At 36.0% G+C, this 14,586-nt stretch overlaps 1 protein-coding gene across 5 annotated transcripts in view; it reads right to left on the reverse strand.

Moving 5' to 3' along the window:
• Positions 1 to 1,845: 1,845 nt before the first annotated feature.
• Positions 1,846 to 14,586, reverse strand: part of PCDH17 (protocadherin 17) — a 91,880-nt gene continuing 79,139 nt past the window's right edge. For 3 of the 5 annotated variants that reach the window (XM_052786026.1, XM_052786024.1, XM_052786025.1), the window contains exons 5-6: positions 14,070 to 14,144; positions 1,846 to 6,390 (exon numbers count right to left, since the gene is read on the reverse strand). In XM_052786026.1, coding sequence (XP_052641986.1) covers positions 5,708 to 6,390; positions 14,070 to 14,144 — 758 coding nt within the window. In that variant the 3' untranslated portion in view covers positions 1,846 to 5,707. Of the gene's footprint in view, positions 6,391 to 14,069; positions 14,162 to 14,586 lie in introns of all 5 variants that reach the window. The other 2 variants (XM_052786029.1, XM_052786027.1) reach the window with 2 other exon arrangements.

Below are 14,586 nucleotides of genomic sequence, written 5' to 3' on the forward strand. Positions count from 1 at the left end.
TCTTGTCCAAATAAAGGGTGTTATCTCTAGCCCAAAGAACCTAAAGGAGGGAACCAAGTCAGAATACCATTTTCATTTTTAAAACTAAAAAAGGGCCCACAATTTGACCAGCTTATATTTAGGAAAAAAATAAAAATAAAAACTTAAAAAAAATATTAAAAAAGAAATGCTCTCCCAATCAGAGAAAAATATTTCCCCCAAACTTGAACTAAATGTTTTTTGTGAGCCAGGCATTATCAGGAACCATCAGCAATAAATAAACCAAGATACTGTGCTCTCTTCCCTGAATCATAACATATGCATTATGGAATATACATCTCAGAAAATTCTTAGATGGCTCATTAATTCCCTGATCCATTTCTGCATGCACTACTGATACTAAGGTGACCTTTCATGAATCAAGCTATACATAGAGCAGAGAGCCATCCCTTCTTTCTACTGAAGAAATTTCATTTTTAGGGAAACATTACTAACTGAAGAAATAAGCTTTCAGCTGCTTTCATGTCTTAGACTCAATAAAGAATAAGGATAGGGTATTTATCCCATGAGTGAACACCCTGAAGCAGTTATACGTGGTTGGCTTAAAGGAGATCTGAGAATCGCTGTTTGACAGACTGGCCACTTTCCAAATGAGAAATCAATGACTCTGTATTCTGGGTAAAGAAAAGCCAGGATGGTTTATGATTTGTTCTACATATACTGCGGATCCAGCCAAGCTCTGAATTGCCCACAGTTGAAGACAGTAAGAGCAACATCCCATGTCCAGTGAGGCCTTCAGCAGCATAAGGTATATTCTGGCAGGACTCTGCACAGACAGTGGCTTGCTAGATTTTGGAATTCAGCCTGTAGAAAGACAAATATATGTAGCAAGGAAAAGGGAAGAAAACAATGGGAGTTTTCTGTGCCTAGGAGAGCCAGCTAACTAGATGCAGGCTGGTTTTGTTTCTGGCAAAGAGACTTGCAGAAAACATGAAATGGGTAAAAAAGGTAATTCTGCCTGCAGGACTAGCACATTTCTTCATAATACCTCTAGTATTCTGAACAAACTATTTACTTAATTATTGGTAAAACCCCCAAACAAACACACAAACAAACCCCCAAACCAAACCCCCCAAAACCCCCCAAAAATCTGGCATGGAGGCAGGAACAGACAGAAAGGGCCACATATTCTGAGGGATTGATCATGATGCTCAAACAGAACAAAAACCAACCAAACAAAAGAGGTTAACAAAAGTGTTAAATTATAACAGCAAACTCAAACAAGCAGACATAGAACTTAGTCATATTCTTCCCAGCATTTTGTCATGTTATTTACAGCAACATGAATAAAATTATTTACCTCTATTACTCAGGCTTTTAAGAAAGACACGTTTAAAAAACCAAAAAACCCAACCCTTTACATTCTTCAGATTTTTTTTCCACTTGTATACTCAAGCAGTGTTTTGATTTTTCATGTTGGGCTGACAGTCTTTGAGAACTTATACCCTTATTTATAATGCTTTTGGTGAACTCACACCAGTGTACGAAACCAAACTATCCTTTATTCAGCTCCATGTTTCTATGAGCAAATAACAGCCTGTAGGGATTCAGCACATCAGCTGCTTAAAAGATAAACCTACCCAGCTTGACGAAAACTCTTCACCACCTTCCTGTTGAGAGAAAACGGTTACACATTTCTAATAAATGAAGCAGGAACTGTCATTTTTTTGGCAAACTGATAACTAGCTGTAACAGCCGCATTGCCACAAGTTGCTTTTCCAAAGTAATTACCATCAGGCTCCCTGTGGTATGCAGTGTTTAACACATTTCTTCTGTGTTAATGAATGCAAAAGCAGGCAACACCACTATTAGTAATTGCTTTTTATTCGTAGTCCTCATTTTCCAGATAGGTCACATTAAACACAGCCATTAAACAATAGCGGTTGAGATAATCCATACAATGTATGCTGCTTTTGTTTGGTTTTTGTGTCATTCACCAGTCATTGGTGCAACTTTGAGCCATATGGGGAGGCAGGGGCTGATAAATGCGAATGCCAACCTGTATCACAATCGGGCCAGAGAAGTCAAAACCTTAATCAGGTTTCATTCAATTACACTTCAAATCAACAAATCTTGATAGCCAAAACTCCCATTTGAATTAATGCAATAATAATCACTGCCTGATGTCAAAAGAAAGTAATTAAACAATAATGAGTGAGCGTATATTATGCTAGGCTTCAGACTCCTTCTTGACCTCAGCAATTTCCCTTCCATTGAACAACAAGCAGCTTAAAAGTTTGCTTGAATGATGTATCTTGCTCTACTATGAGCAATGTTTGACTTCTAGGGGTAACTTGGACTGGGAAACCTATATTCTCAAGTGGCAAATCACAGTTCAGGAGAATCTTTTTCCTGATAAATATGCCAAGAAGAAAACCAGAAAAAAAGTTCTGATATTGAGTCCTGATTTGATTGGCCAATTGTTTAAGGAACTCCCAGTTGCTGGCTTTCATTAATAAAAAAAGATATAGAATGCCTTATTTGCTATTCACAGTGTACAGTACAATTTATTAGTTACTTAACTTGCCTCCCTTAACTCTGCCATTCTCTTTATAATCATGTGGCAGATATTTTCTTTCAGTCTTGTAAAACATGTGTGTAAGGAATGAGAGAAATAAATCATAAACTTTATCTTTCATTGCTGCCTCTTTCTCCAGTGGTGATAGTAGAGACACCATGGAGAAAAAATACTTTTAAAATTCTTTTGTGTGAAGTACTTCCTTCACACACAATCATGTTCATTTTGACTGAACCAGCTAAATGCACATTGCATAAGCTCTGCTGGTTTATTGGTTCATTATGTATCCATTCTAAATTGTGAAACAGATTTTTTAATCTGGGATATCCTTACTGAAAGCAGTATGCCAGAGATCTACAACACAAGGCAGTTGTCAGCCAAATTAAATAAAAGCAAGATTTCCTAAACTCTTCTATAAAGCTGTGAGTCATGAATTCTGAATTACCTCAGAGTGGTAAATAAATAATCACTACTAAATACAGATAATGTGTTAAACAGCTAAAGCTAGTAAATCACTAGTGACAGAGAGCCTTAAGGTAAATTCCTCTTACATTGGCACAGCCCTTTCTCAGAATGTTGTGGTTTTATGTCTTCAGAAACATACAATGAATTGTACAATTGGTTACTCAGTGTTAAAATCATTTATAAAATACACAAATCTCCATCACTTGACTGCATTTACATACTGGCTTAGATTTTGCTGAATAATGGATCTCACTGGCAGAGCTAAAGACTTGGTGCACAGACACTGAAGTGATGGGCACCACTGAAATACGTATAAGAGACTGATCAAACAATAGGAAATCCTCTCCACTATGGAATTTCAAGCTATCAAGCTATCAAGCAAAACCAACCTCGGGTCTCCTGGCCAAAAAAAAAAAAATTATATAACACAGACAACACCACATTTTAGATACATAAATTGTCCAAAACATGGAGAGTAGCTTGATAAAACATGTACAAGATCCTTTCTTTTACATGTAGTTGTAGACTTTTTTAACAGGAGTTGCTAAAAACAAACTGTCAATGGTTGTCTCCCAAAGACAATTCATTGTAGGACTGACTAGCTAAAATCACCATTTAATAGCAATCCCAACATCAAAACAGGCTGTTGGGTCAACTTCCTTTCTTGAACTGTTGAAAACTGTGACTTTGTGGGATTTGAGATTGCCAACCTCTTTTATATATGTTTATATAATACAGATTAAATGTAATAAACCCGATACACCATTTTTAAACAATGCGCCGTAGTGGTACTTCCAACAGAGTATCTGAAGTATATAAGGGACAAATCCTGAGCTAAACATTTTATTCTTCTGCTTCTTCTTGTTCTGTGCAAGTTCATTTTGAATGTGGGTTGGTTTTTATCTTTCATCTGAAGGCAATTTTGGATTTTTCAAATGCAATAAAAACACCCTTAGAAAAAATAATAAAAAGTAGAAGGTATATCCCAAGTTATTCTGCAAAGACTTTTCAGAACAAATGAAAACCAAACTAAAACCATCCCCCAAAATAAGCAGTGTATATCTAGAACTGCAGTAAGCAATTGCACATTCTAAAGAATCAGATAAAATAGTGCCCATGCCACATTGGCACTGACATGTTTTTCAGCTCTATGAACTTAAGAGCAAAACTTTGAAAATGGTGGCATCTCTTAAGAAGTCAATCAAATATCCTACATTAAACAGGCTGGCTGCATGTGTTTGGAAAAAAAACCCAAGGAGGTTCCAGATGTTGGTTCGAGTGTAATTTTTGTTATTAAACATGGGTTTGCAATAGAAGCTTCTACAAGGACTTGCACATAACCATGACTGATGGATGTATTTGTAGGCCGTTCAGTTAGCTCCATCAGCTCACTCAAACACATTTTGAACAGATTATGTACTGCAGTACTTCGTAGACCATACATTAAACAAGAGACTTTGCTCTGAGGCGCTGCTTCCCACAATCCATGGGGAAAAGGAAGCAGGAAAAAACAAAACTCATAGAGTTCGACAGCTACCGAGGCAACACTTGCCATTTACAATATAAGCCCAAATATTTTTGCAACACAACTATATATTAATTTAATAAAATACACAATATAGCTCTTATACACTCAACAATTTGGCTCATATGCACTGAATCTGCAATAAATCAATAAAAATATGTCATTTGATGTAAACACACTGAATCTTCTTACATTTGCACATTTAAATGATCATGTGATTTTTGTGGATGTCCAAGACATTTTCACTTTCCTGAGCTATTTTAGTGTCCACAAATGAATAAAAAAGTGTTAGTAATGTTAATTTCTTTTGTGTATTACCCTTAAAGGTAACTATTTTTTTTTCAAACTTTATTTTATTTCAGTTTTTTTAAAACTTACCACTAACTATTTATAATTTTGTTGGACACTAAAATGCTAAATAGATATTAAAATCTTTTTTTTCTTTTTTATCAAGTGAATTAGCTTATGTGTGTGCAGAACAAGATGGACTCTATCATTTTACATTTAACCTTAATATGACATGAAGTGTTTTATTAATGATCAGGATATGTTTTGTTGAATAATGATCTGGAATGGGTTTTTTTGTTTTCTTGTTCTTTTTTTTTTTTTTCATATTTGTGGCAGATAACTTTGTACATAAATGTTTACCACAAATGAATGTTAATGTTTGGTGTCGCTTGGACTACTACAAGAACTCTTTTAGGACTTTCAGTAGAAGCCTGCGGTGACTGCTGGAAATCCACCACAGATCAGAATTATTCAACCCTGTTTTTCTTGGGGTTTATACGTAAACAGTAAAGTCAGCATCAGCTATTCAGGACAGTCTTAAAGTATCAGACGTATTTCCATTCCACCTTTCTCACACCTTCCTATCAGATTGTCAAAATGGCACCGTCTTTCCTTCTTTCGTTTTGTTCTTAGTGTACTTGACTCTGTCCTAATGAAAGTTTGGTCAAAATGAAACCAGTGTTATCTGTCAAAAAGAAAGAGCAGTGAAAAGAACATACTTGTGGGCACTTCAGATGTTCACTAAAAGCCTTAAAGCAGCATTGGTCTTCCTTCATTCCTGTAAATCTGTTACAACCAGGGGATTTACTTATGTATTTACTTTTAATCAGCAGAAGAGGAACGTAACTGCCAGCCTGTCCTTATTTGGCCCCTCACTTTCTGACGGCCACAGGGTCGCTTCCCCGACAGTCCTGTAAGAGCTTGTCTATTTCTCTCACAACTTCCTCGGCATCCACCGACTCCCTGCCTAGATCCCGGGCTGAACGGTCTAACTGCTCCAGCACAGAGTCCATCTCACTCGAGTCTCGGCTCACTCGGGAATGCACATCTGCAAAGGCCCTAGCCATCTGATCTGATGCAATGAAGGGAGCGTCTTTCGACTGTTTACTAGGCGATAGGTACTGACTGTCAGTTGACAAGTACTGGCTGCTCGGTTCAGCCAAGGCTCCTGATTTCACTTCACAACCATCCAGTGGTCCTTTTGTTGAGGTGCAAGGCTCAATGCATGTCTTGGTTGGGCTGCTCGATGCTGAGGGAACCTCCTGAAGCAGAGGACTCAGGGCACGTTTGGCTTTTAAGTAAGGTTTAACATTGGCAATGAGAATAGTGTGCTCTCTCTTGTCTTTCCCAAATGTACAAAAAGTCTTTTTCCCAGTGGGATTCACAGTTTCGTATGTCTCAGTCTCAACATTAGCTTCAACTGTGGGTACAAAGAGATTTGTGCGATAATCTGCATTCTCAGCCTGACTGGCTGCAGGGAACTGTGGCATCCAACACCTGTCAGAATGACCAAGCACTCTGCATTCATCTGTGCAGTTAACACATTCTTCTTGCTCTGTAAAACAAAGGAGAAAGAGAAAAAACTCTAATTATAAGTGGATTGCTTTAAACTAATGGATAGGCTATGATCAACACGTGATGGGCTTACTTGACATCTGGTTTCTTAATTATGGAGAAAAAGAAGAAGCTATAATTAAAATATTTCAGAAGGATTGCATAAACCTGTTAGTTGAGACAATAGATTTATTTAACTGTTCTCTACATATTAAAGCATTCACACAGCCCAATGGAAGTATAAAGGGGTCATTAGAGAATCATTCTCAGTGGAATTGAGCTTCATCTGTAAACTAATCTGCTGTAGAAATGTTAGGCTTTGTTCTGTAAAACTCATCCTAGAAAAGAGTGAACAGTACTTAAGGAACTCAAAAGGCATTATCAGGATTAATTTTTCAAATCAAATAACTGAGCAATGACTGCCTTTCTGGAAATACAAACACTTCATAAAAATCAGCAAGCTGGCTTTTCATTTTTGTCACCTCCATTTCGTTTATAATTATGTTGTGTGACAGTCACAAAATAAAAAGGTTTTCTTAAAAAGCCTACTTTCCTGCTGAGAACAGAGAACTAGAATTTTCCATCAGTATGCATTAAATACAAGCTTGTCAAAAAGTGCATATTGCAATTTTATTAGACATGAGTATGGATCATGTAATCAGTTTTCCCCTTTTTTGTTTTGGTGCAAGTAAGTGAAAATGGATTTGCTCAATACATATAATTTGAAAGAATGACAAACTGTGACACACTATTTGAACTGATAATGTTTTCAGATAGGATTTCTATATTCTTATTTCTTTCAAAGAATATAGCTAAATAAGATCTTTTATTCACTACATTTTTAGAACATAAATTTTGATACTTCCTGTTCTATCATTCAAAGAAAACTTTCTGCTTTAAAAGCCTTAGCTCGTCTGTCATTTTACACTAATAAAATATGTTTGGGCCACCATTGGGTACAATTTTATAATTGTACACGACTCTGAACCAATGTCAGGGATTGGGAAAATTCCAGAAATACCCCTTAAATGTGTTTTTAGAAAAACACAACTCTGATCCAAGTTGCTTTCTTTTTCTTCTTCTTCTCAATACTCTCTAGTCAATACTGATAGAATAAATCCTTTTATCATCTCTAGGTTTCTATCAGCTGTACACTGGTCTTTAGCTATTAAGCATTTTCTTCCACAAAATGGGAAGATGGGTTCAACTTTTTATTTTATTTGAGGAATTTATTATTTACAAAATGCCTGGAATTCCAGGTAGACAAAAAACTATGAGTATACCTTGAAATGTAAGGATGAAACACACACACACAGAGACATGCACAACCGGTCTTCAGAAAAGCAGAACAAATTTGTTGACCCAAAGACAGGGAAAATTTAAGTGATCATCATCTTTCTAAATTAGAAAATAAATTCCTGGTAATCTTAGAAAACCACCACCAGATTTATGGACAGTTGGGCTGCAGAAACCTGACACAGAAGAAACACCAAAGGTGATCTATGAGAATCCAATATGTAAACAGCTTTGACTGTTCACATTTCTAAAAAGACATGAATAAATGTGACTTAAATTTAAATAAAATTGTGTTGTGTCACAATGATCAGTTAAATCGGGGTGAGATAATTTACTTGAAAATTACTTGAAAATTTTACTGGTTGAGTGAAACCACTAATGGGTGGTGTCCCTCAAGGGTCCACACTGGGACCAACATTGTTTAATATCAGCATCAATGACACAGACAGTGGGATTGAGTGCAAGTTTGCAGATCACACCAAGCTGAGTGGTGCAGTTGATTCGCTAGAGGGGAGGGATGCCATCTAGAACATCCTTGACAGGCTTGAGGAATGAGTCCATGAATTCATGGTGAACCTCATGAAGTTCAACAAGGCCAAGTGCAAGGTCCTACACCTGGGTCATGGAAATCACCAGTATCAATACAGGCTGTGGGATGAAGGTATTGAGAGCAGCCCTGTGGAGAAGGACTTGGGGATACTTGTGGATGAAAAATTGGATATGAGCCAGCAATGTGCACTTGCAGCGCAGGAAGCCAATTGTATCCTCGACTGCATGAACTGAAAGAGGGTAGATTTAGATTGTACATGAGGAAGAAATTCTTTACTGTGAGGGTGGTGAGGCACTGGAACAAGTTGCCCAGAGAAGTTTGGATGCCCCATCATTGGAATTGTTCAAGGCCAGGCTGGATGGGGCTTTGAGCAACCTGGTCTAGTGGAAGGTGTCCCTGCCCATGGCAGGGGGGTTGGAACTAGGTGATCTTTCAAAGTCCCTTCCAACCCAAACCATTCTATGATTCTATGACCTGCAAGGAAAAGTAAGCTGCATGCTGGTTTTCATGTACAATAAAAATTAGAATTATCATAATGAAAAGCAAGAGCAAAAGACAACCCCAACCCTGGGACTGTAACATAGTGACAGAACTGAGAAGAGTTTAAGGAAGAGATTTAATTTTGTGGTGTTTGATTTTTCTTCACTTGAATGAGATGGCATTGGTATGCATAACCATAGAGACAACATATGTGGTTATAATTGCTTAATGAAAAGGGAGTCATACAAATAAAGGACATTGCTATACACTTCATTTCACCCCCCCAAAAAAAGTTCAAAATAATACAAAATTGTACAAAAATTGTAAGTTCATCTCCACTAAAGTTCACTGTATCTAGTTTTCCAGAGCTTCTACAGCATCAAACAGCTGCTGCTTAAAACAGCCAAATGAAACTGCTATGCTCTCTCTCTCAGAAAAAGAACATAAAATTCCACAAAACAAACCAAATCAATATATTTTAAAAGGCACATGGGGCAAGAGCATTGGAGCGGAAGGTTCCAGGCTTCAGCATGGGATGGGCAATAGTTAATACTAGCCAGGTTTGATTGCGTTTTATCACAGAAATCCAACAGAAATAAACAAACAAACAAATGCCCCAAGCCAACCTTTCCAATGTTAATTCTAGAACTTCAGATTTTGCAAATGCTTGCTTTTAATTAATTTTGTTCTTTTTCTCTTTCTCCTAATCCTACAAAGTAGATTTGTGGCAAGCTCAGCCTCTAGCTTTGAAAGTGGACCTATACAGTAAGGAGAAATAATAGGTGTTTTGTTTAGGATTTTCTCTAACCATATCTAAAACTATTTTTCGTTTATATGAAATTCATGATAATGCTGAGTAGAAGTTTTCTAGCACTTTTGAAGGTTTCCCTAAGCAATTAATCAGCTTTCCAATTAACTGTTTTATTTTGTAAATTTAACTATCCTTTGTATGAATTTTTGTAAATAATTTTAGTCTCTTTTTAACAAAAGATGAAAATAAAGACATGCTGCATGTTAGCTACCGTAAAATGCTCAGAACTGCACAATCAATGGACCGACACTTCTCTCTGCTGTTCTCTCTCTTTTCAATCATTCTATCAAAACAGGACTCCTCTTTGCTTCTTTCTTTCTCACAGAAAAAAAGTAGCACTAAAACTTTCTAACCATATTTAATGTATCAAGAGCTCAGAGTGTACTGGGAGACCATCAGTGAACACAGTTGGGAAGATTTCAGTACAGTACAGCCTATTTCATTAAACCACAAAAAGAGCACCTGTAGAAGGAAAATTCTTCCTACCTTTCAGGTAGTAGTTCTGTGTCCTATTATCTTAACATACATTAAATAAATGTTCATATATTTATATACAGTTCTCTGCTATCTACATTAATAACTTATGTATATGAAATATACAACTGGGAAACTCTATTTTGACACTGTCTCTTATTCTAAAACTTGACTGAACTGTATTCGTTTAAAAAAAAAGATCAAAATTATTCCCTGAACAGAGATTGAAATGAACAAAATTTAGATGAAAGGTAAAGGTCAGAGAAGTTCTCAGCCACTGGAAATAAATTAACTACAATAGGTATTCAATACTGTGCCAAAAACTATGTTTGAGATTTTCAAGACTGATTAGGTTAATTTTGTTATAACCAAGTTACGTTCTAAGATTTTGAATTTTTAGCTCTTATGCATGTGCGTACACATACACTGAGTATGAGGATAACTCTTACACGGTATTTACATTATTCATTACTGCCAATAAAAATACAAAGTTTGCTGGCAATCTCTAAGTAAAAGAGATATATATCATATAGCATATATACATTATATATTGCACGCCATGTCTTCCTTCCCCTTCTCATTTCCTGCATTTGCTAAAACAGTTTTTATACTTGCATTCATACTCACAGTATTGACTAACTTTCCATTTCTGCTCCCTGGGCATTCTAGCAGTGACTGAATTAAATATGAAGCCAAAAAAGAAGAAGAAACAAATACTGAATGACCTTGAAGTGAAAACCACCCGCATTGCATGAGCTTTGGTGCTCTAGTCTTGAAAATCTGTGTCTTTTCACTTCACTCTTTTATGTCACATCATAGGAAATGGATTTTGAGTATTGATTATCATACATTATAAGCTGCTTGTCTTGCCATTAGCCCGTAATTTTGACTGCTACAGCTAGCAGACAGTGAAGAAAATCGAACAGGCACTTTTGTACTAGCAGGAGAAACTATAAACATGAAGTGAACTATCACCACCAAGGACCAAATTAGTACATACGAGAAAATAGAACCAATTTAAAGGTAAATATATAAATATATATATGTAAAATAGGTCATACACTGTGCTGTACAGCAAGATGTGCTGGTAGAGTGATATGCACCATCAGTCTTTATCTCTATACTTGTCTCCCTCCTGTTGAAAATAAACCCTTAACAGTGCAAGTGTGTACAATAAACAGAAGGAGCCTAGGGGTTTTCCTAACTCTCTGGAGCTTTAAGGGTAAACAGTCAGAAGTGCTTTGTGCACTTAGGGGAGAAAATACACTAAAATAGAACTGCTAAATTATTAGCCGTAGAAAGAAAAGGAAACAAGCTATCTTGAAACAAGTCACCTAGATGATAGGAAATGTATACCGGATAGAAATTTAAGATGGTGTAGGATGAAAGTTATGTTGCCAACATATAAAATGCAATGCAAGGTATGTACTTTGGCGCAACACAAGACATATCTTATGTATTTTATTCTATATTACCAGAGGAGCTATATTTAACATCTGTCTTCTGTAGCAAACTTAAAGCAAAAGATACTTTTATTGTGCTATCTTTAATTTCCTATGCTTTCCTCATAAATACTGTGAACAGAATTAAATATGGGTACTGATTTCACCCTAAATATATTGTACTATAAAGTTAATTAATTAATGCTTTAGACAGCTGGCTCCTTTCAATGGCTATAACTGAGATATCTTAGTTTGACTCACTAATTATATGAAATTTGCATAATGATAACAAAGAATAAACTCAAGAATTTTTTTTTAACAGTGACTCAATGTAGCCAAACTGAGTTAATAAATACTTTTTCTCATTTAATTGAACCCTAATTATTTCAATTACACATACACACACAGAGCAGAAAAGCAAATGAAAAGTAAAAAATCCATGTACATAAGACATCAGCATACAAACATTTTCAAGAAATATTTCATGTACTGTGTTTATAAGATGAAGAACACTATACTCTGTATCAAAGTACTCCATATAATGTAATAGTAAATGTCCAGGCTTGTGTATAGGGGAAATCAGACTTTAAATGTATGTATATGCACATATACATATATGCTTTTATATATATGTTTATATGTATGTAAATATATGTATACACTCATATATTTAAAATCTGATTTCCTCTATACACAAGCCTGAACCTAGACCTAGACCTAGACCTACACAATCCTATTCCTCTCAAAACTTGTAAATGATGTTATCAAATCGTTTCTGAAGTTAAACAAGGCAGACAGAGTTCAGATCATTATAAGTTATAAGATTTGACCTGGTAAATGGTCATTCAAGTGCATTCATTTCTAAGACCTTTTTACTCACAAAATATAAAAAAATGTAGCTTTGTATGACTATATGTTCATTAATGAAGGCTAAATAAGAATATGGCTACATAAATACACTAATAACACTGAATATTTTAAAATGTCAGTAGCTTTTGTTATTTTTCATTGTCCTAGGAAATGTTAGTCTATCTTTCAGATATCTTTCTTATTTATTCTTTTTTTCTTTTTCAACAGGTGATGTGTAGGTTTTACTATCGCATAAACATCTCCTTCTAATTGACTTTCTTTTTATTCTTTTCTATAAATATGGAAGCTAAAAAAACTCATTAATTGTCAAGGATGGCTCACTGGCTGACTCAGTTGACTGGAATGGCTATCAACTAACAGCTCTAAATAAAAAATACATTGGAGGACCCGTTCCAAAATGTATGTCTTCTTTTTGAAGCATGGAGTTTCACACTGCTGTAAGTTCTACCTTCACTCTTGAAATGCTCTATTCTTCATGGCATTATGGAGCAAACAGTAATGCACATGTTTTCTGACCCTTGTTTCACATTACAAAGGAAAAGATCTGCCTTCGATGCATGCATGGAGTTACACTGATTTCCCTAGGAGATAGATTCATTTCACCCTTGGTGTTGTGAATTTGTGTTCATTTTTGAAAATAATTTCCATCTAGAATTCACTCAATAATGAAACAAGGTGTAAAATCCTCTGTAGCTTACATTTCTCTGGTCTAACCACACACTATGTAAAATAACACACCAGTACTTGCTTTAGACTAATAAAATAAGGTATGTTTTATATATTTTAATACCTTGAATAGATACGGAAGATCTCTATTTTCTGTACGTATGTGTAAACAGATGGACAATAAATGGTATCTAATGTCTAATAGAGAATATAAATAACTCTGCCTTTCAGAACTTCAGTAATTCCTGTAATATGACCAGAAAAACTCCCAGAATTTATATGAAATGGTGTCTTACTTTTTTATTTGAGCCAGGCAATTGCCTTTACTAAAGAACTGAAAAGATGAAAAGACTATAAGTAGGTATTTATTACAGGAGAAAACTAATGGGCTGCATTGACATGTCCTAAACACTGGGGCTATATGACACTTCTGATGAGAACAATCAGCTAAAGTACTACTTCTGTGGTTGGATTCCTGTTTAATTACAATTGATTTTGACATAAATGAGCAGAGGTAAACAAATACTTCTATACACATGCTTGCTGTTATTAAACAGAGCTGTCTCCAATCTGAGTATTTATATTGGCTTGTCTGTTTAAAGGCTCCTTTCAGTTAGGCAAAGCAATTATGGAGCTCAGATTAGCAAAATGACTGGCAGTAAAATGAGAATGGACTGCCACTTTTTTAAACCTCTTGGATCTCATGGTCTTTTCCTGATATAACTACAAGCTTCTGAGGTCTATAACCCTTACACAGTTTCCCCATTGTTGGCTGTTGAGTTTTTGTTTGGGGTTTTTTGTTTGTTTTCTTGTTGTCTGGACACAGGATAAAGAGAATATATATTTTTATATTGCCATGGCATAAGGCACTTCAAAAGCAATAACAAGATGGTGGGCGTATGGACTTAATTCTAGTTCACATTTGTCCCAAACCATAAATATTGGAGGAATATTTCAGGATTACATGGTGCACTACAGAACATTTAACATTTTTCTTATGGAAGTATGCTTTAAATCCATGCTTACGATTTAATGGCAATCACATATTTTTATTTAAAGACAGTGTAAGAGCAAGAAAACATTTCTGTTACCTGAAAATTTTCCATCCTCACAGCGGGCTGGTCCACAGATCCCAACAATGGGTCTTTGGCCTCTGCCTTGCTGTTCTGGAGGCAAATCAGACCTGTGAGTCACAGACAGGGATAGGCTCTGCTTCCAAAATTCACAACACTGTCAAAACTTCCACAGCAGAAAAACAATTTCTATCTGTGGCCCAGGCATAGCTCACTGCCCTTGAAATTTTTCACTATGCTTCTCAAAGGTACAAGCACAGGAGTTTATAGTTGGCAGTGAACTGAAAATGTCTGACTAGTAAAAAGGGTGTCTCATTTCTTCCTGTCAGAGGAGAAAGAGGAGAGGCTGAGAACAGACACCCAGTTTTGGTTTCCAATGTTTGCCTCTAAGTCAAACTGGCACCTACTCTAATTTGCAGTAAAAAGACCATATGACAGTCATGTAAAGATATTTTGGACTCTTCCCCATCCCACCGTAAAAACCTCTTCCTAGCCCAGGGCTGCAGGGAGGAAACGTACAAGGGTTAGCTATGCC

Source organism: Harpia harpyja, chromosome 4 (genome assembly GCF_026419915.1).
Source record: "Harpia harpyja isolate bHarHar1 chromosome 4, bHarHar1 primary haplotype, whole genome shotgun sequence".
In the NCBI taxonomy this organism is placed as follows: Eukaryota; Metazoa; Chordata; class Aves; order Accipitriformes; family Accipitridae; genus Harpia; species Harpia harpyja.